At 34.5% G+C, this 27,257-nt stretch overlaps 12 protein-coding genes across 12 annotated transcripts; 6 read left to right on the top strand and 6 right to left on the bottom strand.

Moving 5' to 3' along the window:
* Positions 1-500: 500 nt before the first annotated feature.
* On the bottom strand, positions 501-784 carry HYPBUDRAFT_152667 (uncharacterized protein). The gene has a single exon (XM_020221134.1). The coding sequence runs from the start codon at positions 736-738 to the stop codon at positions 511-513; it is 228 nt and encodes a 75-aa protein (XP_020077019.1). The 5' UTR covers positions 739-784; the 3' UTR covers positions 501-510.
* A 1,204-nt stretch (positions 785-1,988) lies between these two features.
* On the bottom strand, positions 1,989-4,937 carry PFK1 (6-phosphofructokinase subunit alpha; the record flags this gene model as incomplete). Its single annotated transcript, XM_020222226.1, has 1 exon — positions 1,989-4,937. The coding sequence occupies one exon, from the start codon at positions 4,935-4,937 to the stop codon at positions 1,989-1,991; it is 2,949 nt and encodes a 982-aa protein (XP_020077020.1).
* A 967-nt stretch (positions 4,938-5,904) lies between these two features.
* On the bottom strand, positions 5,905-6,994 carry CRH12 (Crh12p; the record flags this gene model as incomplete). Its single annotated transcript, XM_020219298.1, has 1 exon — positions 5,905-6,994. A coding segment is annotated over exon 1 (846 nt), but the record flags the coding sequence as incomplete, so codon positions are not given.
* A 216-nt stretch (positions 6,995-7,210) lies between these two features.
* HYPBUDRAFT_156662 (uncharacterized protein) lies at positions 7,211-8,002 on the top strand (the record flags this gene model as incomplete). The annotated part of the gene is made up of 1 exon (XM_020222227.1): positions 7,211-8,002. One exon carries the CDS (start codon positions 7,211-7,213, stop codon positions 8,000-8,002), a length of 792 nt encoding a protein of 263 aa, XP_020077022.1.
* On the bottom strand, positions 7,928-9,617 carry ASH2 (Ash2p; the record flags this gene model as incomplete). The annotated part of the gene is made up of 1 exon (XM_020219650.1): positions 7,928-9,617. One exon carries the CDS (start codon positions 9,615-9,617, stop codon positions 8,007-8,009), a length of 1,611 nt encoding a protein of 536 aa, XP_020077023.1. The 3' UTR covers positions 7,928-8,006.
* Positions 9,618-9,787: 170 nt separating this feature from the next.
* Positions 9,788-12,094, bottom strand: HYPBUDRAFT_11108 (uncharacterized protein). Its single transcript, XM_020218806.1, has 2 exons — positions 10,271-12,094; positions 9,788-9,935 (listed from the first exon to the last, which is right to left on the bottom strand). The coding sequence occupies exons 1-2, from the start codon at positions 12,057-12,059 to the stop codon at positions 9,880-9,882; spliced, it is 1,845 nt and encodes a 614-aa protein (XP_020077024.1). The 5' UTR covers positions 12,060-12,094; the 3' UTR covers positions 9,788-9,879.
* Positions 12,095-13,340: 1,246 nt separating this feature from the next.
* Positions 13,341-15,606, top strand: HYPBUDRAFT_240009 (uncharacterized protein). Its single transcript, XM_020223257.1, has one exon. It carries the CDS (start codon positions 13,477-13,479, stop codon positions 15,565-15,567), a length of 2,091 nt encoding a protein of 696 aa, XP_020077025.1. The 5' UTR covers positions 13,341-13,476; the 3' UTR covers positions 15,568-15,606.
* A 233-nt stretch (positions 15,607-15,839) lies between these two features.
* PPR1 (Ppr1p) lies at positions 15,840-18,302 on the top strand (the record flags this gene model as incomplete). The annotated part of the gene is made up of 1 exon (XM_020220112.1): positions 15,840-18,302. One exon carries the CDS (start codon positions 15,840-15,842, stop codon positions 18,300-18,302), a length of 2,463 nt encoding a protein of 820 aa, XP_020077026.1.
* Positions 18,303-18,353: 51 nt separating this feature from the next.
* TEN1 (Ten1p) lies at positions 18,354-18,755 on the bottom strand (the record flags this gene model as incomplete). The annotated part of the gene is made up of 1 exon (XM_020218509.1): positions 18,354-18,755. One exon carries the CDS (start codon positions 18,753-18,755, stop codon positions 18,354-18,356), a length of 402 nt encoding a protein of 133 aa, XP_020077027.1.
* Positions 18,756-18,841: 86 nt separating this feature from the next.
* On the top strand, positions 18,842-20,351 carry HYS2 (DNA-directed DNA polymerase delta subunit). The gene has a single exon (XM_020222737.1). The coding sequence runs from the start codon at positions 18,905-18,907 to the stop codon at positions 20,336-20,338; it is 1,434 nt and encodes a 477-aa protein (XP_020077028.1). The 5' UTR covers positions 18,842-18,904; the 3' UTR covers positions 20,339-20,351.
* A 1,118-nt stretch (positions 20,352-21,469) lies between these two features.
* On the top strand, positions 21,470-25,492 carry SSD1 (mRNA-binding translational repressor; the record flags this gene model as incomplete). The annotated part of the gene is made up of 1 exon (XM_020218525.1): positions 21,470-25,492. One exon carries the CDS (start codon positions 21,470-21,472, stop codon positions 25,490-25,492), a length of 4,023 nt encoding a protein of 1,340 aa, XP_020077029.1.
* A 589-nt stretch (positions 25,493-26,081) lies between these two features.
* On the top strand, positions 26,082-27,212 carry HYPBUDRAFT_137928 (GTP cyclohydrolase I). The gene has a single exon (XM_020219651.1). It carries the CDS (start codon positions 26,134-26,136, stop codon positions 26,974-26,976), a length of 843 nt encoding a protein of 280 aa, XP_020077030.1. The 5' UTR covers positions 26,082-26,133; the 3' UTR covers positions 26,977-27,212.
* The last annotated feature ends 45 nt before the right edge of the window (positions 27,213-27,257 follow it).

Here is a 27,257-nt window from a genome sequence, read left to right on the forward strand (position 1 = left end):
TTTTATTTTAAATATTTTCTTTCATTCCTTTTTTCTTTTTATTACTTTAATTTTTTTTTTTTCGAATTATTTTTCTATTCAAACAGTCAAATACCCAACACAAAAATGCAAGGTAGATATTTTTCCCTTTGGTTTTCTATTAACTGCGTGTGCTGTGCATCCCTCGCCTCCTCCAGGAATGCCCACAGACCTAAACTTTTGTCAAATAAACTATTGAATTGTCTATAGTGTAGTGCAATAAATAAACTATCAAGTCAGTCACAATGCCAATACAATTGCTTAGATTAAACTGAAACAAGTCTCTTGCCGCCGGCTGTATACAGGAAAACCGCTCAAAAAAATGTCTTTGACAAAAAAAAAAATAGCGAAAAAATATTTTTAACCAAACAAACAAAAAAAAGTCCCAAAAAAAAAATCAAAAAAAAAAAAAATATATATATAAATAAAGAGTGTGGGCGGCTAAAAGTTTGCATTTAGACACGAAGCAATAATTGATGAGCCGTTGATGAGCTACGAGGGCCCGGTGATATGTAGATGATATGACCTTGACAGCTTTTCTGACGACCAGGCACAGACAGACCAGGAGCCGGCGCAGAAGTGGATGGTGCTCCCCCAGTGGATGGGGCCTACCGAGGTAGCGATAGTCATCATGTTCATCGAGTATTGTATCAGAAGCTCATAATACTGCATAGACCCAGCTATTAAAGGGAATGAAAACAGATGACCCACAAGCGCCATTACTTAAAACCCTGATATTATCTTAGCATATAATATTTTTTTTTTTTTTTTTTTATATATATACTTATTAGAAGGTATATTATGCTGTAGTTTATTATATAACGGTCGGTTAATCCGGGCGAGATATTTTGTATTGATCTGAAATTATTGTTATTGTAATAGCCAAACTTATTTGTGTCATCGCATTTATCTCTTTAGTACATGTATTATAATATATCCATTATATGATTAATATTAAATATTATGATATAATATAATATAGTATGATACACACACACACAAATGGAATACAATTTGCTACCATCCGTACCCATCGTACCGACATAACTCTAATAGCTTAAGTAGTAATACTTGTATGCTCTAGGGTTCACACAATAGATTAGGTAAAGATACATTGGTTGTACGCAATACATCAAAGTGCGCTTCATAAGTGCGGTGCAGGCTCGGGAGTGAAACGGTCAAACCGTTTAAATCGTTACGTACATAATTCCAGATCATGTTCTGAGGTTCCCCTTTCGTTTAATTTAAATTAACACTTCAGGTACATGAAGCATTCAGCATACTGCTATATGACATACTTTTATATCACATGATGTAAATGAATACTAAGCTATAAAATATGATTCTGAAATACAAAGTATAATACAAAATATGAAAACAACGAAACAACGAAACAACGAAACAACGAAACAACGAAACGACAACGAAACAACGAAACAACGAAACAACGAATCAACGAAACGACAACAAATCAACAAATAAGGACAACACAACAACTAGTACCATGACTCCGTATCTCTTTTCGGATATAGACTCAATGTTCCTTTCAAATCAACCTTGTTACTCAATTATCTATCGTACATTTTCCCTATTCTCACGTTCTTTATAATACATCAATAAGCAATCTCACATTTTTCCTAAAATTTTTTTATTCTTATTGCATTACAAATCATATGTTTATAAGTCATCCCCTCTGTACAGATCCTTTGTGTTGATTAGTAGCCGAGTCGAGATGTTTTCGTTAGTCCATCTCCGATATCAAGTCGCTTTTTTTCTGCTGTTTCCCCGTCAGCTATTTTTCTATTTCATCTTCCCCAACCACTTTATCTCCCGGGTTATTTCCGGTAAGCTATTTTTTATGTCGTTTTATTCCTCTTTTGTCATGTGTCAAAGCCTTCGGATTTCTGCTACATTTCATAAATTTACAGTCTTTCATCGTTTCATCTGTATTAATTATCTGTATTATTTAATCATTTTTCTTTTTCTTCTTTTAATAATAATCTTCCACTAAGTAAATCACTAATTTTAGCCATATTGTCCCAATGGATCGTTTTCCCCTTTCTTAATATAACATCGGCTTCATGTTCATACAAGGTATTAATTTTGGTGAAATTAATTTGCGCTCCTTGGATACCGATAACAACCGAGCCCTCATCGCTATCTTCAAGATTTCTAATGAAATTAATATTACTGGATTGAGATATATCGCCAGCTTGTCCGATTTTTTCATTCCATTTTTCAATAAATTGACACGATTTAACGGCAAATCTAATTGAATTGACTCTGTCCATTGAACTTGGAGTGAATCCTTGTTGAACATGGCCGGGGATAGCAGTTCTAGTTTCAAATCTTCCATTAGCAGATTCTTTAATTATATCAGCAATTAATTCACTACTATAAACAGTTGATGCTTGTTCATTTCTTATAATCATTTTACCATTTTTATCTTCACCACGATCATTTTCAAATACAGTAAATAACAAATCAATATCCTCTTGTAATCTTCTTAAATTGATCTTGGTTTCCGGAGTATAAGTTGCAATTGATCCAGTAACCAATCCTGCATACGAGGCAACAAATCCCGAATGTCCTCCTTGAACTTCAACAACGAAAACTCTTCTTCTACTTGATGATGCTGATTGTTTAACTGCATCACAATAATTAACTAATTGATTAAGACAGGTATCACTACCCAATGAATATTCAGTACCAGGTACATTATTTGAAACAGTGGCTGGTATAACAATCTTAGGAATATTGAAAATTGGATATTTCTTCTTATTCAGTTCTAATTCATATAATGCAGTAAAACTTTCAAACCCCCCAACTATAATTAAACCATTTAATTGATATTTTTGTAAATAATAGGCTACATTACCAAAATTTTCACTTGGTAATGATCTATTAGTACCAATTTCTGACCCCCCTTTATTATGCCATCCTTCAACATCTAACCAATTTAATTCTTTCAAATTACCCAGTTCAATTAATCCACTAAAACCATTTTGTATACCGTATAACTTATGACCCTTGGATATACAGTAAAGAGCAGCGGCTCTAGTGGCGGCATTCAATCCTGAAGATGATGCCCCAACGTGAACAATACCAATGTTCAAACGTTCTCCTTCTGGTAATAATTGGGATTCATCATCGTGAATGGATGTGGCTAAATATTGATTATATGCTTCTTCAAATGATGAATCTCTTAAATTCATGGCTTTATTGAAATTTTTTGATTCGATTGCATCAGCCACCGATTTAGTTAATTTAACCGCCTCCACTAATGGTTGTCTGACAATTTTATTTTCTAAAATACCAATCATTGGGGATGGAGTATCAGGAGTGGTTTCTAAAACAGCTCTAACGGCTTCAACCCCTTGTAATGTTGCTAACATACGATCGTATGCAACTGCAGTACCACCTCTTTGAACGTGTCCTAAAGTAGTGATTCTAGTATCTAAACCTAAATCAACCAAAACTTTTTTGACATCTTCTGAAGTAATTGGGTTTAATTCATCATCAATTGCTCCTTCAGCAACAATCACGGTGGTCTTTCTTTTACCTTTATTTCTATGTCTAGAACAAACTTTTTTCAAATCATCTTGCCATTTACCTGCTTTTGGTGGTCTTTCAGGTATAAAAATAAAATCTGCACCAGTTGATAAACCAGACATTAAACCTAACCAACCACAATGTCTACCCATAACTTCAACAACAAACGCTCTTGAATGAGATTTAGCAGTGGCATCAATATAATCAACCATTTCACTAATTCTTTCTAAAGATGAAAAAGCCCCAATGGTAGCATCAGTAGATGACATATCATTATCAATTGAACCAACTAAACCAACAATGGTTAAATTTTTATAAGGTTCAACTTCTTTAGTAGTTAATTTACCACTAGAAACTAATTCTTCAATTAAAGAAGGCCATTCTGATCTAAATAAATCAGCACCGGTTAAAGAACCATCACCACCACAAACAATTAAGGCATCAATACCATTAATAACCATATTATAAGCAGCAGTTAATCTTCCTTCGCGTTGTCTAAATTCTTTACATCTAGCAGTACCAATATTAGTACCCCCTTCACTTAAATAAGATCTAACGTCTTCCCAACCCATTTTTTTCAATAAGTCACCACCTTCCACTAAACCAGTGTAACCTTCATAAACGGCAAAGACATCACATCCATAATAAATCCCGGCTCTTACCACGGCACGGACGGCAGGATTCATACCGGGGGCATCCCCACCAGAAGTCATAACTGCAATCTTCTTCTTTTTAGTTTTTTCTTTGATTGATAATTCACTAGTTGATTTTGAATTATTCATAGAATCCAAGGAATCCAATAATTCTTTTGATTTATATTCTAAATATTCATCTGCCGAATTAAATTTTTCATTTAAAAGAGGACTTTCTTTATTTGAAAAAATAATCGTATTACCTAAAGGATCTTTACTTATTATATTATCATCAATTGTTTCCACTGATGATTTTTCACTTAAAAGTTCTTTAACTTTACTTAAATTTGTAGTGAAAAATAAAAGACGTTGACCGGTAACCGAAATATCTTTTAAATTGGATAATCTAAGTTTTATAATGGTTGAATTATTCAAACACTTAGTTGAATCTCCACAATAAAATGGTAATTCTTGCCATGGTTTAATCTTCCCATTAGAATCTAAGGTTTGTAATGGGAAAGTTTCAAGCCATAATTCTTTTAAGGAGTCATTGGAAACTCCTAAATGCAATTTTGGATCATTGAAAGATGACGTTGATCCATTACTTGAAACTTTCGAATAATTCCTAGTTAATCTAAATCCCAATTGATTATAAAATTGGCATGTTTGTTCAAATTTCTTAGCATCATTGGTAACCAATGAGCTAAAACTAACACCTTCAACGGAAGAAGGCATGATTGTATCTTTTTCTATACTAACTATATTCCAAAAGGAAACTCAAAATTCGTTCCAATTGAAGTTTTATTGGGGATGCTATCCTCCTTATATGAGTTTGGGCTTCCGAGCAATTACAATTAGAGAGATTTTGTTCTGCGCACGTTTTTTTTTTTTGTATTTCTTTGTATTTTTTTGTATTTTTTTTTTTCATTTTGTTAGCTACCGGCCTGCTGGATAATGATCACTACCATCATCAGTACCATTCATACTGTCAGCATACTGTCAGCATACTGTCAGCATACTGTCAGCATACCAGGGTATCGTCGTAGGGACGCCCGGATCGCTCATGTGCCAATGGAATCACCTCAACCTAGTCAATCAGCAGATCATCATGAGATTCAATTTCTCAAGACATCATCCGATCGAACAAAATTAACAAAGAAGACTCAAAGTTTATGACATCAGCGCATGTTAACTGCGGAAAGGGCGAGTCCGAATGGATGAGAACCCGCACGACCGCAGCTTACACCCGTACCTATTGTGTTTGCAACCACAACTACTGGATTACCACTGTAGGTACATAACTATTCGCTATTCAAAAGTGTATGTATTCTTTGGGTTATAGTTATGTAGTTAGTGGCAGGCTCTAGAATAGGACTGTCATGATCACCTGGAATAGGAAAACTAGGAGTATGGCTCTGCTCCAATCATGGCCGTTGGACTGATTAGAACTCAGGACTCGACTGGAGTTATAAAATTGAATAAACCTTTTAGTCATATCCTCACGGTTGGTTCCCTTGTGTTTTATTCCAGCCTTTCCCTTATGCTTTATATTTTCCTTGGATTGAAGAGGTTTCGCGTCTTTTACTTTGGTGGAAGCCGGAATCTCATCAATATACTCGTAGATGTACTCCACTTGCTCTTCATCGTCCAAAAAACTCAAATCGAGGTCGGAACCAGGAGCGTGGTTCCCCAACTTACTGGCAATTACACCGTTTCTAGCCGTAGTATCTAGCCATTGATTCAATTTGAGCGAATTCCCATAACAATATTCTGTCCCGGTGGAATAGTCATTCATATAAACATTTTTCACTCGCATTATGTAGGGAACGTCATTATAAGTAGATACTCCGCCTGCCCATTCTATAGTCCCCGGCTCATTAGACTCGTCTCCCCCAGCCCATAAACTGAACTTAAGTGCCATTGGAGAATCAGGAATTCCATAAGGGTTCTCTTTGGGTACCACGCGTATCACTTGATTATCAAGGGTCCAGGTCATCTTGTTGGGGGTCCATTCAATACCATACCGATGGAATTGACCCATTGGTGACTCATTCACCAGATGATACTCTCCTCGATCATAAGTGGTGATGTTTCCTTTAATGAAAAAATTCGATTGTACGGAATAAGGATTACCACCAAAAATCTCAACTATGTCTATTTCATCTAAGTCGTCACTTTGTAAATAAATTGACAGGATTATTCCTTGGCCAGGAGCTGCCATGATATCGGCTTCAACCTTACCGTATAATAGGTAATACTTTGACATTAGACTGGGGTTATCGTATCTCTTATTGATTTTCAATTGTAAGCCCAGCTGGCCATACTCTATCCCCTCTGGACAGGTGTTATAATGGAAGTATGGTGATGGTTCATTCAGTTTAAACTCTTCTTCAATTTGTTGGGATAATGCCATATTTCGCGTAAAACATTGGCCATCAACTCGGGGATTACAAGGTATGGGAATCTCATCCAAATCACTTATCTCATACCTATATTCAAAACCGCATGTCAATATAATGAAGTAAAAAAAGAATATTGTTCCTAGCATTGCTGGTTGCAAATTTAGAACCTTGTTTATGTGGTTTGCTGCAAAACTTATAGCGAAGTTTTTTTAACTGCAAATTTTACAAATACATCTTCACGAGATACAAGATACAACACATGACTTACAAGACAATGCTAAGATTGTGAAATGAATTCAGGTATGAGTAGGCGAATAGCACACGAAAGAATATCAAAATCGTGTAAGCAAACCCTGGAAATTGGTCAAGATAGTCAAAACAGGCCATCCTAAAAGCACATAGCCTTATGTAAAGTCTACGCTTACGACTTCTATGAGTTTACTAAAGAGCATACACCTTCTACTTCATCCAGTATACTAAAGAAAGCTGTAACAAAACCATGAAGAGTATGGGTTTTGCAGCTTCGGGTGCTAAACGCGTGTCAACACAAAAAAAAAAATTAACGGAGGAATAATTTTTCATATGATCAACACAACTTCTTCAGTCATGGATTCGTATTCAGAACCTCATAGAATATTACTCACCTATATACTAGCTGTGAAGGCCGTTCAGCATAAGGAGCTCTTAGAGAAGTTCCAAATAATATCCCAAGAATACGAAGAATTAGATATCGATGATCGAGATTTATCGCCAAAATTAAGAAAGTTCATCTCAATAATCAATAGTATATTGGAGAAATACTCTTTCAAAATTGATGAATTGAAACATCAAATAACTGGAGAATCTTATTTCGTTTTCATTACCACCAAGAAAGATGATTTCATTAAAGGAAGTACCACCTACTCACCACCAGAATTGGATTCAATCAAAACTATCATTGAAGAAATTATTGATAATGATTCAGAATTTTCAATAGGAATAGTGAATGCGAATCAAACATTGGTTAACTCTCTCAACAGATCTCAAAGAGATGCCTATGCTTTATTAACGAGATTAATTGATGATGGTTGGTTTGAATTAACTACTGAAGATAAACTAATTTTATCGATAAGATCACTAAGTGACTTAAAACAATATTTGATCGATTCATATGGAATCTACTCAAGTAATGACGTTAATGGTAAGATTTTACAATGTAAAGTTTGCTCAAATATTGTTACATTAGGTTATAAATGTAAATCAGAACCTATTGATGTTAATTTCCATTACAAATGTTTAGATATTTATAATAGACAAATGGCATCAAATGAAGATGATAATAAAGATTTTATTGATACCGATAAAGAAAATTTGACAGTAATTGGGGTTGAAGTAGATACATTAAAAATTACGAGTTAGTTTTTCATTCAAAACTATCCAAGTATTCCAGTTCAATTTCATCGATTAAGTCCCACATCCATTCTTCAACTATACTTTCATCAAAACGATCACTCAATGGTTTAACCAGATCATCTTTAATGGGATACTTGAAATCCGGACCTGGATTTAAACCAACTATCCCATTCAGAAACACGGAGAGCATAGGGTAATAACCTAATGAACCATCATCAGTATTTCTATAATTAGAATTCTGATCTTGTTTTGAATTTGAAATAGTTTCTTCGATTAAATCATCATCGAATTTGACTGGTAGAAAAGAATATAAATCTTCAAACATGCAGCCTATTTCAATCCCATTTTTAAATACAATAATCTTTGAATTTGGAATTTTTGGAATATTTTGAGAAGAATGGATTAAATTGTTTTGCTCTTCTAGAATAGCCTTTTCACCAAATACAGTGACTGGATTTAATAAATGGTCCATTTGTTTAGTTGGAGTGTACTCAAACTGTTCGTAATATAATGCATTTTTGTATTTAATTGGAATTTGATCTCTTAGTATATTATCATGTAAATTAAATTTAAATTCATCATAGTGACCACTCTCCTTTTTCGTTTTACGTTTCTTTTTCGCCGGACTCTCGTCCAATTTCACTGGTTTTTCTGATTGTTTTTCATTGACAAATCTTTGTAATGCTTCACGGTGTTTTTTCAAATCAGGTAACTCAATTAAAAACCCAATTGTATCATTGGATTTAAAATTTTGTAAATCAGAATCATTTTTCAAAGACATAAACTCTTTGGGGCGACTTAAGGTCATTTTTTGACCATTTAAATCTCTTAACCCGTAACCATAACCGTCAAACCCAACCGGTGCCTCTAGACTTGCTTCCTTTCTAGCAACACCAACCCTTACATGACCTTTTGTTGAAGGATCATTTGCGCTTATAATATTGAATTCGAAATAATATTTACCTTCACGAATTGGAACATTTGAGCGAACTGATCTCCAACCCTGATTTGTTGAAACAGTATCCAAGTCCTTGTTAAATGCAATACCATTTGATCGATCGAAATGGCTGATTCTCACTTTGAAAGGGGACAAATCAGTTGTTGAGTATAAGTTTGACTTGAAAATTGGGTTTGGTTGACAAGGTTTATATTTAAACCCACGTCTATTGAAAGGATGGTCGTCAGTTTGATAGAAACCTTTATCTCCAATTGTAAAAGCAGGTGATATTTGGGGTTGTTGAGGACCAAAGTTATATAGATCCAGATGTTTAAAGGGAACTGGCTTCAATCTCGACTGTACAATTACATTATGAGTTTTTTGTTTCAATAAAGATTTATTCAATTGATCTTGCTGTAGTTTTTTCTCTTCTTCTAGAGCTTTTTTATCCTTTGATCGTAAAGAGTACTGTTTTTTATCTGAATCTTTTGAAACTGGGGCCTCAACACCGGGACTGGACTCAATTTTCGGTCCAAGACCATCCTTAGACTCAACTTTGATAGTTTCACTAGACTCAACTTTGATAGTTTCACTAGACTCAACTTTTGGTACAATCGTATCACTAGACTCACCTTGTTCAATTGACGGCTCCGCCGACCCTCCTACCAGAGACTCGTTCAACATGGACAGAACATCGACATTTTTCAACGGGATATGAGGAGCTGACATGGGGCACTGGGTATAAGTCGATGGTGATGGACTCGATGAAGACATAAATTTGAAAAAAAAACAGACCCCAGTTGAGGGTTGGGCACCCCCGGAATAGGCACCGGAATACAAAAGCGCAGTTTACACCAGCGTAATCTGTAAAACCGATTAGAGCAAAGACATTATGCTATTTTTGCAGCAAACGGAATGGAGGAAGCGGAGGAAGACAGAAGCGGTTCTAGAGTGAACCAGGAGTGGGCCTAGAAAGGAAACCAGGAGGACCTAGGGATCCGGCTGAAGAATAGTGTTAGTACAATGAATAGCCATCGAAAAGGGTAAAAATACCTACACCCAAGCACCAGCAATTACGCGATAATATCAGACCCTATTCTCCCCCCATTCCAGGCTGGTTAGTATCGATTATCATGTCAAAAGCGAACAATAAAGCATATAAAGTAAAAGCATACAATATAGACTAAAGAAACATGGGAATTCCGTGAAATTTGGAATTTGAAAAAAAAAATACTTTACAGTTTAATATATTACCAAAATATACCCGATACCCAAAGAACCTATATACTATTTTTTCAAGCCAAATAAGGCTAATAGAGATTTTCTCTTTTTTTTACCATTTTTTTTATTATTTGTTTCGCTACTAGAGGAGCTAGAGGAGCTATTAGTTTTTTTAATTTTTTTTGAATTGATTAATTTTTCATTTTTGCGTTCATCTTCTTCATCGTAGGAAATCATTGATTTAACTTTATACATATTACCATTAATATCGTAAGAGCTATTTCTTCTTTTTTGATTATTTGTATCAGATTTTCTTCTTTGAGAATTGAGGTTATTTGAAAAATAAGTTTGATTTTTGTAAATATCGTGAATTTTGGAGTTAGTAAAGATGGACAAATTTTGGTCATCTTCTGCTGTTATTGGATCAGATTGATCTGGGATGTTGGAAAGATAAGTGGAGCAATCTGAAAGGGAAGCGGACGAAATTTCGCTAATTAGATTTGCAAATTTAAATTCTGAATTATCATCATTTTGTAGAGAGGCAATTTTCAATTTGTGATCATCTGAATGACAAATTTGATCCCAAGAAGAAGCAGGGTGATAGGTATTTGAATTTGAAGATAATGGCGAAAGGTCCGAAGAATGCGGAGATTGATTTGGTTCCATGATACTAATTTTTGGATTTTTAGAAATTTGATGATTTGAACTATGGAATTTGGAAGAGTTACCCACAATTATAGTTGGAATTGTTGAATATTTAATGATGTACGAAGATAATTTAACCAAAAATTGATTATAATCATTTGAACTTTCATCTTTTGATAAACGAATTGGGTATTTAAAGTTTAAATTAGTGGATTTATTACCAATGATGATGAGAGTGGGTTGATATTGTTTATAAATATGATTCAACATGTATTTATAACCATTTTTAATGTTTAATTGCCAATTATCTTTTGGGATATCAAGGACAAATTCCACGGTAACTTTTAAAATAAGCGCCACTGGTAGATTAGTCATGATATAATTTAATAACGATTCACATTTTTTATATAATAACTCATCGATATTGATTTGGCGATTGGAATAATTTTTATATTTATTATTATTCATTTCGATATCTTTTATAAATTTCAAGGGTATCAAAGAAGTAATCACCAAATGATCTCCATTATTTAATATCCATTGGGACTCATCTTTACTATTATTTAAAAGTAACCAGTCTAGAGAATTCCAAGTATGGCGTCTCCCACTAATAACACTTAGAATGGTTCGGTTTGTTTGATTAAACTCTTCGTGTTTCACGGTTAAACTTATCGATTTATAATTATTTTCATTAGACAGGGGATACATGGATTGTTTGGTTAAGGCATTGGCAGCGTTAGCTGCATTATTAACCAAATAATTATTGGACTTTCTTGATGGTGAATAATACGTTTTCTGAGAGTCAAATTTAAATTGGGATACATTTGATACTTTTGATTTTGTTGTTGAAAACTGGGGGTCTAATGCCATCAACTCTTCATCCGTCATTTCGGAATATGATTTTCTCCTTGGTCCATATTCTGATCGTGGTATACTTTCATCGGGTAATGCCATTTCATTTAAATCATCATGATAATTTATCCCCAATGACTTGGAATGTTGTAAATTATAATATAGTTGTTGGGGACTAAGCTTATTCTTTAATATTGATTTCGATGGGGCTTCCGCTAATTTCCTTTTCCTATTCCCAGTAGTATAATTATTGGGATATTCAATATCTTCCTCAATTGAATCATCAGGATGTAAATTATTAAATGATACTCTTCTACTAAAATATGAACTTACATTATTTATTGAATCCGATGAATTTGACGAATACGAGGGTATCTTATCCATTGGGGTTTGGATTAAACTAGCCATCTTCCTTACCGTTTGATAATCTGATTATTTCCAGCAGTTATCATGGTTTATATAAAACCAGCAATTGTAATAACCTGTAAACCTTCTACTTTTTGCCAAGATTAGCTAACAATTAAATGACTTTTAAAAGAGATATTTAAATTCCGAATAAAACGTTGGTATTGTCACATGTTTTTACTTGCTTTGCTTCACCGTTTATAATTTCCTACCCTCGTATCTGTCCTCGCACCCTCGACCAAGCCCTCGCCCCCGCCCTCGGCCGGTCAGCCCTGCCTTCACCATTCCCATTCCCATTCCCCTTCACCATTAGCCTTTTAACTTTTGCTTTCTACTACTTACCATTTGGGCAACCTGGCATTGGATACCCAGTCACCGCAGCAGCTTACCAAGATTTCTTGGTGGGCCGGCTGTTAAAAATAGATGCCGTAGATAAAGTTGTACAGGCAATGCCATTCTCAGCCTCCCTAACGTTGAAATACGATGTTTCAGATTACTTAATTGGTTTCCGGTAAGCAAATGACAAACACTTTTCCTAATTACCGTACCTTGATTTCCATTGCCTTACCTTTATCTAAACTCCTTGATCCCTGATCTCTGGTCACGGTGCCAGTTGTTCATATTCAGATAGCGTCTTTTACCAAGACACTATGTTTGTGCTCGTCTGCTGCTACGCTTCCCCTACGTAAGTTGCGATGCAGTAGATCAAATTGCACCCATATACAATGTTATGTGTTCTACTAGATCAAATTGCACCCATATACAGCAATGTTATGTGTTCTACTAGATCAAATTGCACCCACATACAGTAATATTCTGTGTTCTAAAGACATCCAGGCTGCAAATGAAAAATGGCGAGCTAACATGCAAAGAAAATAAACTGCAACAAAAAACATCCGTACAGTTCAGGCACTGGACTGCTTGAATTACTGCACTTGAACAGTTGAACAGTTGAACAGTTGAACAGTTGAACAGTTGAACAGTTGAACTAGCTGAACTAGCTGAACTAGCTGGACTACACGGACTCCACGAACTCCACGAACTACACGAACTACTTGAGTTGGTTGATTGGTAGATCATGTGCATCTCATAAGATCCAGTGATGCCATAGTAAACTGTCAGCACGTACTTGTTCAGAGAGTCGAGCATTGAGTAACGCACTCAGGACTCAAAGTTGTACGGCGTGTATACCCAAACTTGCTAAGCAACTGAAACAGTTACCCTTTTGGGAACCAACCATCCATCTACATCGAATAACAAACGGTTGATTACTACTCATCGATTGATACTTTGTCGATAGGCTGAGTTAGACTTGTAGACGAAATCGGTTGCATAAACCAGCTAATATTTACTCATATAAAGAGAAGACCAGTGCTTTTCAATTGAAAAAAACAGCAGGAAAGAAAATTGCTCCTTAAGCATGATTAGCAAGACTAACGATGATTGGTTTGAACCAATTCCAATTGATGAATATATTTTATTGAATAAACATTCGAGTGATAATATTCCAGACACTTGTCCAATCGATGAAGCCTTGCCAGATGGTCTTGACGTAAGATGTGGACCAATTCTTCGATTACTGGGGACTTTAGAGAATGGTGAAAGCAATTATCGAGGATCAATCATGTTGGTTGTTAAAAAAAATGAAATTAAACCCAAGATTACTTTCAAAATTGGCAATGCTTCCAATGAAGAGGTTGAGCCTACTTTTGAAAATGGAGAATTCCCTTCGGTGCTTTTTTTCGAACAAGACGAATTTGAATTTTGGAGATTTAATATCAATTTAAATCTTGTTGAATATGAACAAAAAATTCAATATTACATCAATGGAACTTTTAAGAAATCACAACAGTTTTTCATCCCAGCAGTTAATGAATCAATGAACGTGGTTTCTTTTAGTTGTAATGGATTTTCTTTGGGTACCGATACTTCAAACTATAAATCTTCTCTTTGGTTGGATGTTTTGAAAAAACATGCAAAACAACATTATCATGTAATGTTGGGTGGAGGTGACCAAATATATTGTGATTCGATTAAAATAAAATCTTCCCTTTTGGAAGAATGGGCAAATGAAATCTCTGTTCATAAAAAAAGAGAATGGAAAGTTTCAGATGATATGTTGAAACAATTTGAAAATTATTATCTTCATGCTTATCTTGATTGGTTTGGTAAAGGTTATTGGGTTGGTACTAACGGTAAAACTTTGCAAAAAATATTCCCCTTAACCATGGCCCAAATTCCTTCAGTAAATATCTATGATGATCATGATATTATTGATGGATTTGGTTCTTATGCTGATGCAACAATGGCTCAGGATGTTTTCGCTACCATTGGTAATGTTGCTTATAAATATTATATGTTATTTCAACATCAAATTTCTTTAGATGAAAAAGCTTATTCAAATGATCCAAGTTGGATTCTTGGTAATAAGCAAGGTCCTTATATTAAACAACCTTCTCATTCTAATTTTATGAGATTAGGTAAAGAAATTTCTTTGGTTGGTATTGATTGCAGAACTGAACGTAAGTTAAAACAAATTGTTTCTCCTTCTACTTATAATTTAATTTTCCAGAGATTAAACAAAGAAATTAAACAAAATCCTGAAACAAAACATTTATTAGTCATGTTGGGGGTTCCTATTTTATATCCAAGACTAGTTTGGTTAGAAGCCATTTTAACCAATCCAGTTTTAAAACCAATTAAAAAATTGGCTGCAAGAGGTATTATCAATCGTGGATTAGTTAATGAATTTGATGGTGGGGTTGAAGTCTTGGATGATTTAAATGATCATTGGTGTTCCAAAAATCATAAGCGTGAAAGAAATGAATTAATCAAAAATTTAATGGAATTTGGTGCTGAAAATGGAGTAAGAATTACAATTTTATCCGGTGATGTTCATTTATGTTGTATTGGTAGATTGAAATCAAAATATTATCACCATCCTCATAGTCATCCTTTACATTTATCTTCCGATGAAGCTGAAAATAAAAATTTCGATACTTTAAATCATCCTCAAACCGATGCTAGATTGATTTTTAATGTCATTAGTAGTGCCATCATTAATGCTCCTCCTCCAAGTGCAATGGCTTCTTTATTAGATAGAAGATCTAAAATTCATCATTTCAATAAAGATACCGACGAAGATATCATCCCAATCTTTAATAAAGATACCGATGGTTCACAAAGAGATAATCTACAATTTTTAAATAAACGTAACTGGAGTGATTTAATCTTAGCTAAACAATCTTATCTTTATAAAGACCAAGTTGATCAAGGTATTTCAAAATTCCCAAGCTCTTTATTTGATGACGATTTATCCCAAATGGAAAAACGTGAACTAAATGAACGTTATGTCAAATATCCTCTTTTGAACGATTCTTTAGTTACTACTTTACACGTTGAAAATGATGGTAATGATTTCGAAGCAAACACCGCTAGTTACGAAGTCTTGATTCCTAAATTAGAAGGAAAATATACTTTCGACTCTGCTCCAATCAAACATTTGGCATAATCATCTTTGTTTCCTTCCTTTATTTTTTTGCAACTGTTATTTCTATCTCTTTGTATGTATTAATATTAATTTATTCCATATTGGAGTCGTGTGAGGACCTTATCGTAATATAATCTCATTGGTGATAAATTTTCCCTGATAATGAAACATTGATTCGGCGCGAACCAATAGATAAGGCAACCATTATGCCATTGATATTGATGGATCTTATTACTATGTAGTAATGGCTTCTTTCTTGAGTCTTTATTTCTTCTTTCTTCTTTGCAACAGTAATGGTTTCGAATAATGTTAAGAAAAAACGTCCTAGTTTGAAAAATTCAGATCCACCTAATAAGAAATTGAAATCTAATGATTCTTCAATAATCAGCATATCGAGATCTATAAGTCTGTGTAAAAGATGTAGGAGAAAAAAAGTTAAATGTTCTCCCAACTTTCCTGCTTGTGAAAACTGTGAAAAAGCCGGAGTCGAATGTATTGGTATTGATCCAATTAGTGGGCGTGAAGCTCCTAGAAATTATGTTGATCATTTAGAGAAAAAAATTCAAGCTCTAGAACGTAAATTAAAGCAAAATGGAATCAACCTTGATGAAAATAATACAAATGGTGCAGAATTTGAAAAACCTCTGCCAATAGAATTAAATGAAACCCCTATATTACGTTCTTCTACCTTAGTGAAGGATTCAAATATTTCATTTGCAAAATTAATGTTCACTGCTTTGAAGTTTAATAATAAGAAAAATTTGTCAAATCCTTCACTATCCTCTAACAATGATGATGAAAAAATTTTACCGGCAATATTACCTCCAAAGTTTACTGCTCAGGAATTTATAAAAAACTTTTTCAGTCAGTCCAATTCCCAATTACCTATATTGAATCGTGAAGAATTCATTTTGAATGTTTTCAATCCAATTTATGGGGAGTTAGATGATTCTGTTTCTTTAGCTTCAGATTTCATCGATATCCATAGAACTTGTTCTGTAAATGAAGAAGACACTTGGTTTTATCAATATAAATCAATCATATCAGAAAAATTATCAAATCTTGATTTCCCCAATGATAATATAAAAAATTTGCAGATAATGGATATATCAAATTCAATTATACCCCCGGAACGATTCCATAAACCTTTATATTTTTTAAATATAGTATTTGCTATAAGTTCCTCAGTTCATCATTTACAATATTTGAAAACAATTTCGGAATCTTTTAGAATTGCCGCTAACAAATACATTGATTCTATACAAATGTCAGACCCTTTAGAGTATTTACAAAGTCTCCTACTAATTTCTCTTTATTCAACAATGAGGCCAGCAAACCCTGGGGTATGGTATGTTTTGGGTACTGCTTTAAGGCTTTGTGTTGATATAGGTTTACATCAAAATTCATCAAATAATCAATTGGATCCTTTCATAAAAGATAAAAGAAATCGATTATTTTGGTGTACTTATTCACTTGATCGTCAAATTTGCTTTTATTTAGATCGTCCCTTTGGAATTCCAGATGAAAGTATTGATGTACCTTTTCCAACTGAAGCCGATGATTCATTCATACTATCTAATTCTCAGCTAAAATCTGATTTCACACCCAGTTATAAAGTGATATCACTTAATATGTTTAAAATTAGACAAATTCAAAGCGAAATTCAAAAAATTTTATACGAAAATAATGAATTACCTAGAGTTTTTAGAAATTTGAACGATTGGAAAAATTATATTAACAATAAATTACAAATTTGGAAATCTAATTTGCCGAAAACACCAAAAGAACTGAATTGTAATTTCAATTTGGAATTTTTCAATTTAAATTATAATCACAGTTTGTTAAAACTTTATGGATTGTCGCCGAAAAACTATGAATTATCATTAAAAGATTTTGAAATAATAGGTGAAGCATCCAAAATGTTAATCAAATGTTACTATCAATTATATTTAAGTAAATCGATTAATTATACTTGGGCGGCATTTCATAACTTATTCATGGGTGGTACTTCGTATCTTTTCGCTATTTATAACTGTGAACAATTCAGATTGAAGAATAATTTACATGAAGTGAAACAGATAACATCTAATTGTTTAACCATTTTAAATTCTTTAATTGATAGATGTGATGCTGCTTTTAAAAATTTAGATTTTTTTGAAATGTTAACAATGGTTATATTGAAATTAAAATATAACGAAACCGTACATGGCTTGAATAATAGACTTGATGTCAATTCGATCAAAATCAACTCAACTAATATCAACTCAAATTTAATAAAATTATTAGAAGATTTAAATGATGATTATACAAATCTTGATGATACTTTAAACGATAAAAGTCCGTCAACTTTTGAATGGATTACCAATCCAATTTCCTCTTTTAGTAAAGTTGAAATAGATGAAGATCCTCTAATCGCCCAGAATCATGATCTTGATTTATTTTTCCTGGAATTAAACAATGTGTCACCATCATCATCAGCGATATCGAAGAGTGATTCAATTTCGGATTATAGAAATGAAAATAATATTATTTTGAAATCTCAAAATTCCATGAATTCATCCCCTTCGGTAATGTTTAACTCAAACGATAATATATTAGACTTTAAAGAGGGTAAGAAAGTTTTCAAGATACTTCATGAAATACCAAATGAAGCTATTTGGGATCAATTTTTCACTAATCCCAACCTTAATTCCTTGAATGCTGCCAACACTGATCCAAATCGATTATTTAATGAGGCAGATCAGAATGAAAATTAAACCATGTATATAAAAATAATATATTCTTCGTACCTACTTCATCCGTAGATCTTAATCAATTGGTTTCATCTTGGTCATTTCAACGAGGTGATCAACATGACGTTTCGAATTCAAGATGTTTGCTGAGATTGGATAACATTCTATAGGATGTATTTTATCACCATTATAATAACCAACCAAGCTGATAATACAGCCTGGGTCAGTTATTTCGGTATTAATATTCGATAACAAGCCGAATACATTGATGACATACCTTGATTCTTGTTCAAGACTGAAATCATCGAGTGAAATTGAGGTAGATGGGAAATTTGGTAATTTTCTGACAACTAAATTAGCATTTGCATCATCATACTCAATTACTTGAACTAGCAAGCGTACTCTTACACTACGCGATTCCGAAGCACGAGGGAATTCTAACTTCAAGGCATCCGGATCAACTATTAACTTTGTCATTTATCCCACTATCCCTCTATTCATTGATGTTGGAAGGATAAGTTAATCAAAATGTGCGGAGGACGCGTCGTGGTGCACATTTTATTGAAAAAAAAAAAAAAAAATCGAAGTATGAAGAGGAAGACGTATATCCCAGTATATCAAGCAACATGAGTTATACAGAGCACTTGAATAGTGGGCTCGAGGCAAGTGCAGGTGAAGTTAAACGAACCAATGTTGGAATATGCCAAGAGTACGATAAACAAGATGATTTCACGTTAGATCGTTCGCGTCCATATGATAAGCAATATTATTCAATGTACCAATATCGACTTTCAACAATGAAAAAAAGAGTTGATTCAGAAGCAATGGATAAATGGGGGGATAACACCCGGAAAGTTGATGGTAGGAATATTATTCACAAGGAGAAAATCTTGGACATTCAAAGTGGTGAATTGTGCTGGGTTAGTGGGACGGTATTTAGTGATATGAGCCATAAATTGAATATTTTGAAAGATGTTGAGAAAGGTACTGATGATATTTTACCGGAAGCACCAAGTAGTTATACTGGTGAAGAATTACCAATTGTTATGTTAGAAGATGAATCTGGTCGAGCAGTGTTACATAACGAAGAATTCTTAAAGAAGAATATTTTAGTAACTGGATGTATTATTGCGGTATTAGGAATTGAATTACAAGCTGGTATATTTGAGATAATGGATGTTGTTTATCCCAAGATATCCCCACAAAAACCATTAACTCCTAGTGGCCTGGGTAAAATTGCCATTATATCGGGTCTTGATATCAAGAGTGATATTGAATATGATTTAAAATTAGAATTATTGAAGCAATATTTATGTGGATACCTTGGAAATACCAATGATAAGAATAACTCAAGTGGAATCAGTCAATTAATAGTAGCTGGGAATTCTGTAGCCAGTATCGAAGAAGAAAAGCTGAAAAGAGAAGAAGAAGATTTCGTCACCACTAATAACTACGGACTGAAAAATACATCGAAATTTAATCCACAATCATTAATTGCATTCAACAAACTCATTAATGATTTATTACCGACAATGCCAGTTCTGATAATGCCAGGATCAAACGATCCTGCAGAAATCAACTTGCCACAACAAAAGTTACATCCCTCGTTACTAGGGTCCAATAAACAATATTTAGGAGGAATTAACTTCCATCGATTAACTAATCCAGCCTGGATAGAATTAGAAAACGGATTGAGAATCCTTGGAACTTGTGGTCAGAATGTCGACGACATTTTGAAATACCTTCCTCTGCAACTTGTTAATGATGAACATATCGAAATGAAAATCATGAATTCAAGCATTAAATGGCAAAATATCATTCCAACGGCTCCCGATACTCTATACTCCCATCCATTTGATAATTTCGATCCGTACTTATTGCGAAACGAAACCCCCCATCTCTACTTTGTCGGAAATCAGAAAAGATACGACGCTGACTTGCTACAATCCGACCAAATTAAAGTCAAGCTCATAAGCGTTCCTAAATTCAGCTCTACTGGGGAAATCGTCTTGGTCGATACCCAATCTCTACAACTGGAAGTTGTAAAAATTTCTCTATAGTCTTAATCCTATTTATTAATCAATTTGTATTGTAAGCACTATTGTAAGCACCACTTTTTTTTTTGTTTGTTTGTTCTTTTTTTGCAGCATTCGGCATAATGACACCGATTGCTTCTAGTCCCCTTCCACCTGTAACTCACCACTCATCTGCCCGTAACTCGCCACTCATCTGCCCGTAACTCACCAATCATCTAAACCCAGGCAACTCAAAAACCCTCTTTACAAGCTTGTTTGACGAATCCTTCGCTCGTATTCAAGGTGACCCAAAAGCCAGGACAAAAATAGAATCCGCTCTACTACAAAAATAAACTATAGGATTAACGGCATTCCTTAAACTCTGCGCCCATTACATCACCGGAGTATACGATTCTTTCATCCCCATCCCCCAACTACCCTCTCTAACAACATCCCGCCACTCAATTGCTCTTACTTCAACCACTCAGTAACAGCCCCTTCATGGCTCCAGTGTGTCATTACTTTTTTTCTCGTTATTTTTCATTTAATTTTCGTTGTTTTTTCTTGCGAGGTCCGGGTCTTTTGCCGAGTGTCAGTTGAAAAACAAAAAAAAAAGAAGAAGGATAAAAAAAGGACGAAAATTACAAAAAAAATCACTTTTTTTTCCTCCCTTTCCCTTTAAAAAAACTCCCCTTCCATTCCCCTTGCTTCTTTTGCACAAGTCTTTTTCTTTAGTTGGATACTTCAATTGCCTTTGATCAATCATCGCCATCTTACTGACTGGGCTCACTCCTTTCATCATCCACAACACATCCACCTCCTCTACATATCCGCATTCCCCATTATTGTTCATAGCGTTTAAAAAAAATTTGTTCTTTTTTCTTTCCCAGCGTTTAAATCCAGTTCCTTTTTTTTTTTTTTCTTGCCTTGTTTCTTTGCTCCAGCTTTATAGCTTATACCCGTAGATTTGTTATTGAATCTACCTTCCTTTGAATCGCTTTTGCTATATCAATCCTTTTTCGCTGGGTTGCATTTTTGGTCAGTGGTACTGGGAAATTACACTTTTGTGCTCACTCTTTAATTGCTGGGTTTTGACACCTTTTTTTATTTTTTTTTTTATTTTTTGAAAAAAAGACCCACAGCTCTTCTAATTCCCCTAATTGAATTAAACTAAAGATGTCTGATAAACCAGCTGGGGACAATTTGAGTGTCCCTGGTTCCAAGAAGCCAAAGAACTTGCATATTGCTCATAGACGTTCTCCAAGTGAGTTGACCACTCTTATGGTGGAACAGTACAACCTACAACGCCAATTGGAGGCCGTTCAAGCTCAACAAAAACAGATCTTACAGCAGCAGCAGCAGCAGCAGCAGCAGCAGCAGCATCAACAGTATACCTATCCACCTGGCCGCTCCAATAATGATTCGATGCCATCGCAAAATAACTATCGCGGTCATGGTGGTCACTCGAGATCATCTTCGATAAATTCGGCCGCGGGGGGACACAGAAGAACTGCTTCTGGATCCACTTCTGCTGTTCAAGGTCATAGCAGAAGACATTCCCTTGGTTTGAATGAAGCTATTAAGGCGGCTGCAAGTCAAAGACAAAATAACCGTATTTCCTTGACTCCTTCTAGTTCAGGTTCCACACCTCCATCTTCTGCTGCTGCTGCCGGTACTGGTGGAGATTCAGAAAATATCGGCTCATTTAAATTCCCAGCTTCTGCTTCTTCTTCTGATGGTGACAATGATTCGATCTCACCTCCCTTTTCCGCATCTTCATCTGCAAATACCAGCAGAGACAGTAGTCACGGAAGATCAAGATCTTTGGCTTATGGCCAACAATCGTTTAAATTTCCTCCAGATAATCACTCAAATCAACAATCTCCTCCTCCTGCTCCTGCTCCTGCCCCAGCACCAGCTGCTTCCAATAATAATTCTTTATTACCTCCAACTCCTAACTTTTCAATTAGTCCTTCCCCTGATAAAGGTCATCAAAAACGTTTATCCCATTATAGATCGGGATCGAGAAATTTTGATTCAAATGGTGGTAATATGAATTCAAATTGGAGAAGTCAACAACAACCTCAACCTCCACTGAATCAGCAACTTGCTCCTAATTCTTACGGTTCCCATCAAAGAAACCTTTCAAGTCTTGAACCACCATCAGCCGGTTTCGTTCCTGGTCATAAACCAAGAAATAGTTCTTATGGTGGTGGTTCTTCCATTTCTTCATTGGCTCAATTCTTACCCAATTCTGGTGGTGCCGGGGGTGCTGGGGGTGCCAATGGTCAAAATAATGGTCGTAAATCTCTTTTCGCTCCTTATTTACCTCAATCATCCTTACCAGAATTGATCAATGATGGTCGTTTAGTCACTGGTACTTTACGTGTCAATAAAAAGAATAGATCTGATGCTTATGTTTCAACCGACGGTTTATTGGATGCTGATATTTTCATTTGTGGTTCCAAAGATCGTAATCGTGCTTTAGAAGGTGATTTGGTTGCCGTTGAATTGTTGGTTGTCGATGAAGTTTGGGAATCTAAAAAGGAAAAAGAAGAAAAGAAGAGAAGAAAAGACAACACTCTTACCAAGGGCCCTTCTACATCAGTCTTGAATGATGATATTCATAATGATGCCACTTCCATCTCAGCAAATGCTCCTTCCTCAGCCTCAAACTCGGCTGGTGGTTCTCCAACCAATAAAGAAGAAAAATCTGAAAATGAAGAGAAAGGCTTAGGTAGAAGAGGTTCATTGAAACAAAGACCAACAATGAAAAAGAATGATGACGTTGAAGTTGAAGGTCAATCATTACTTTTAGTTGAAGAAGAGGAAATAAATGATGAAGTTAAACCTTTATATGCTGGCCATGTTGTTGCAGTTGTTGATCGTATTCCAGGTCAAATCTTTTCTGGTACTTTGGGTCTTTTAAGACCCGCTCAAGCTGCTCAAGCTGCTAAAGATAAGAAAAGTGGTAAAGAATCTTCTGTCCATACACCAAAAGCTCCGAAAATTGTATGGTTTAAACCAACTGATAAAAAAGTCCCTTTGATTGCCATCCCAACTGAACAAGCTCCAAAAGATTTTGTTGAAAATCATGAAAAATATAGTGATCAATTATTTGTTGCTTCCATCAAAAGATGGCCCATCACATCTTTACATCCTTTTGGTACCTTGGTTAGTAAATTAGGTAAGATTGAAGACTCATCAACTGAAATTGATTCAATTTTAAGAGACAATAACTTTTTGTGTGATGAATATCCTGTTGATGATGATGCTGATAATGAAGTTATTGCTTCTTATGTTAGAGATTTACCATTGATTGAACCGGAATTACAAAATCCTGATAGAGTTGAATACTCATATGATTATATTATTGCCTTCACTCAAAACAACTTGTTCTCTGACCATGCTTTACATATCAAAAGATTATCTGAACTGAAAATTGAATTGGGTTTCCATTCGGCAGATGTTTCTTACTTTATCCCACCTGGCTGCGTCTTGGATCGTAAATCTAAGAAGAGATCATCTTCAGTTTTCTTACCTCAAAAAGTTGCACAATTATTCCCTGAACAAGTTAATGAGCTTATCTCTTTTAAAGAAAACCAAAGAAATTTGGCTGTGTCTGTGATTTTTGAAATTGATACCGAAAACTTTGAAGTTGAGGATCTTTACATCCATGAAACTATCATTGTTCCTAAACAATTGGTTAGTTATGACACTTTTGATGCTATATTGGAAAATAAATCGCTTCCAAATACCAATATATCATCAGCTGCTTCTGATTATATCAAAACTTTCAGTTTGATTGCAAAAGAATTCCGTCGTCAACGTTTGGATAACCATAGTTTGGGAATTACCCCAAACTTGACTTTGTTGGACCAATTAGATGATGAAAAAGTAAGATTAGATTTGAACATTTTCAAACAAAGTTTAGCATTCAGTATCATTTCTGAAATTAGTCATAAAGTCAATAATGCGATTGCCGCTAAAGTTCACGCTGGATTGGGTGATCAAGCCTTATTACGTCGTCATGCATTGCCTACCTTACAAAAAATGGAAACTTTTGTGAGAAAAGCTACTAACTTGGGTTTCAAAATTGATACCACTACTTCATCAACATTGCAAAACTCTATATTAAAGATTGAAGATCCAATTAAAAGACAATGTATTGAAACTTTGTTATATAAATGTATGTCGAGAGGACGTTACTACATTGCTGGTAAGCAAGATCCAGATAGTTATGGTCATTATTACTTTAACACACCATTATACACACATTTCAATGCCCCATTGAGAAGATATTCTGATTTGATTGTTCATAGACAATTAAAACAAGTTATCAATAAGGGTAAGCAAGGTAGTTTGGATGACAAAGAAGCTGATTTGGATGCTTTAAAGGCAACTGCTGAATATTGTAATTTTAAGAAAGATTGCGCTGCAAATGCTCAGGAACAAGCCATTCATTTATTATTATCCCAAACAATTAATGAAATTAGTGAAAGCGCCGGTCAATTATTGTGTATTGGTACTGTTGTTCAGGTTTACGAATCATCTTTTGATGTTTTCATTCCCGAATTTGGTGTTGAAAAGAGAGTTCATGGGGATCAATTACCTCTAGTTAAAGCTGAATTTGATAAGACTGAACGTGTTTTAGAATTATATTGGGACAAAGGAGTTGACTCAGCTACATACGTTCCTCCAGATGAAAAGACTTCTTTAAGTTACAGATCTTCTATCAAGAACAAATACAGAACTTCTGCCGTACAAGCTGCTAAGATTCAAAATAAGGCAAGATTGGAAAAGAAGAGTGTTGCAACTGAGTCAATTATTAACAAATTGGCTAAATTGAATTTGCAACCTCCAAATTTGGCTGTTCCTTCTATTCAAAAAGATAATGAATTGAAAGACTCGAACAATACTAGATCTATGCCTTCTTCTCCAACCCAAGGTTCTTTCCCTAAAAACATCAGAACTAATTCATCCTCGGTTATTAAGAGTGATGCTGGTACCACTGCTGGTGATATCGAAGGTGGATTGAAACCATACTTGCAAGACGTTATTACTAGGGTTGAACATAATTCTTACATTCAAGAAATCCGCGAATTGAAACAAGTTCCTGTTTTAATCAGAGCAGAAATTGGTATGGCCTTACCATGCTTGACTGTTCGTGTCTTGAACCCATTTGCATTGGATACCTAATCCAGATACTTTTTTTTATTTTCGTTTGTATTTCAGTCGTTTTCGTTTCGTTTTTATTTAATTTATGCTCTCTTTTACTCTTTCCTTTTTTCTTTACCCAAGTTTCCTAATTCCCTAACGTGTCCCGAGATCTTTATTTCTTTTCGAAGTGATGATGGTTAGTTATGAATCAGAATCATAAACTCTGAAAAACATACTACTTTTAAAATTTATAAAATTGAAAAAAAAAAAAAAAAAAAAAAAAAAATTTGGAAGAACCGATAATGATAAAAAAATACTTTTATGAAAGTCTATTTCAAACATTTCATCTCATTTGCAGCTTTCCGTTTTATGTCCTTTTTTTCTTATTATACCACCATAAATAAATATTTATCTTTTAATCTTATGATGTAAAAGCTTTACTGAAGCATTGGCTTATCATTAAGTCCTATCGTATTTGCACGTGACATAACTGCGAAATGTTTAATGTAATCCTCATCACTATATTTTTTTTGAAAATTGACTAATTACACTAGAATGAAAAAAAAGAGAAAAATTAGAAAAAAACTATAACTGGAATTGTTCGATTTCCCTTTATAAAACCTAAGACGGTGTCTTATCTTGCTTGCCGAAATCTTGATTTAAGAGCCGAAATTATTATCATGTCAGAGTACAGTAACCCATTACCATCATCTTCAACTTCTAAAGGCAGTTCTGAACAATCAGATCGTGCTAATGGCATCCATGCTCCAAGTTCCGTTTTACCTTTGAAAAGAGCCAAATTGAATAGTGGTGAGGATTCTATTCGTAATAATTTTGGTACTCCATTACAAACCAGGGTTGCTTCACCATGTACTTTAAATCCTCCTATAGATTTTGACGGTTTGTCATGGCCATCACAAGGAGCACGTTCACGTATCGAACAGACACCTGAAGAAGCTAAGGCACGAGAATTGCGTATTGCTGGTGCTGTCAAGACCATTTTATCCGAATTAGGTGAAGATGTTGATCGGGAAGGATTGTTGGAAACCCCAGAACGTTATGCTCGTGCTATGTTGTTCTTCACTAAAGGATATGAAGATAATATCAGAGACGTCATTAAAAGGGCTGTTTTCGAAGAAAATCATGATGAAATGGTTATTGTTAGAGACATTGAAATATACTCTTTATGTGAACACCACTTAGTTCCTTTCTTCGGTAAAGCTCATATTGCATATATTCCAAATAAAAGAGTTTTGGGATTATCTAAACTCGCAAGATTAGCTGAAATGTACGCAAGAAGATTTCAAGTTCAGGAAAGATTAACCAAGCAAATTGCAATGGCTTTAAGCGAAATTTTAAAACCAAGGGGTGTTGCTGTCGTCCTCGAAGCAACCCATATGTGTATGGTAAGTAGAGGAGTTCAAAAAACTGGCTCTTCTACAACCACAAGTTGCATGTTAGGTTGTTTCCGGGATCAACAAAAAACTAGAGAAGAATTTTTGACTTTGCTTGGTAGACACTGAAGCTTTCATTTTGTTTTTTTCATTTTTGCCTTTTTTTTAAAAAAAAAAAACCGTTTTCTTTCAATTTCAAAATAAGTATGCAATAGGGAATAATTCAACAGATCCTTATTGCATTCGTGCTAATTAATTTGCATTTTACCCTTTTGTTATTTTTTTAATTCTTTCCTTGACACCTTTAATGATTCCAGTTTTGCTTTGCTTTGGCTGCAACTACATTCAACCTCTTTTCACCCCTCAAACTCACGAATTAATTAGTGAATAATGATGTTATGATATTCAAC

The sequence above is a fragment of the Hyphopichia burtonii genome, assembly GCF_001661395.1.
Source record: "Hyphopichia burtonii NRRL Y-1933 unplaced genomic scaffold HYPBUscaffold_3, whole genome shotgun sequence".
In the NCBI taxonomy this organism is placed as follows: domain Eukaryota; kingdom Fungi; phylum Ascomycota; class Pichiomycetes; order Serinales; family Debaryomycetaceae; genus Hyphopichia; species Hyphopichia burtonii.

Excerpts from the sequence above, each read along its gene's own strand:
- HYS2 (XM_020222737.1), top strand. The coding sequence starts at position 18,905 with ATGAGTTATACAGAGCACTTGAATAGTGGGCTCGAGGCAAGTGCAGGT.
- HYPBUDRAFT_11108 (XM_020218806.1), bottom strand. The coding sequence starts at position 12,059 with ATGGCTAGTTTAATCCAAACCCCAATGGATAAGATACCCTCGTATTCG. Across the intron at positions 9,936-10,270 it reads AACAAATAATAAAAAAAATG|CCGGATCCCTAGGTCCTCCT; the intron begins GTAAAAAAAAGA and ends ACTATTCTTCAG.
- HYPBUDRAFT_137928 (XM_020219651.1), top strand. The coding sequence starts at position 26,134 with ATGTCAGAGTACAGTAACCCATTACCATCATCTTCAACTTCTAAAGGC.
- HYPBUDRAFT_152667 (XM_020221134.1), bottom strand. The coding sequence starts at position 738 with ATGGCGCTTGTGGGTCATCTGTTTTCATTCCCTTTAATAGCTGGGTCT.
- HYPBUDRAFT_240009 (XM_020223257.1), top strand. The coding sequence starts at position 13,477 with ATGATTAGCAAGACTAACGATGATTGGTTTGAACCAATTCCAATTGAT.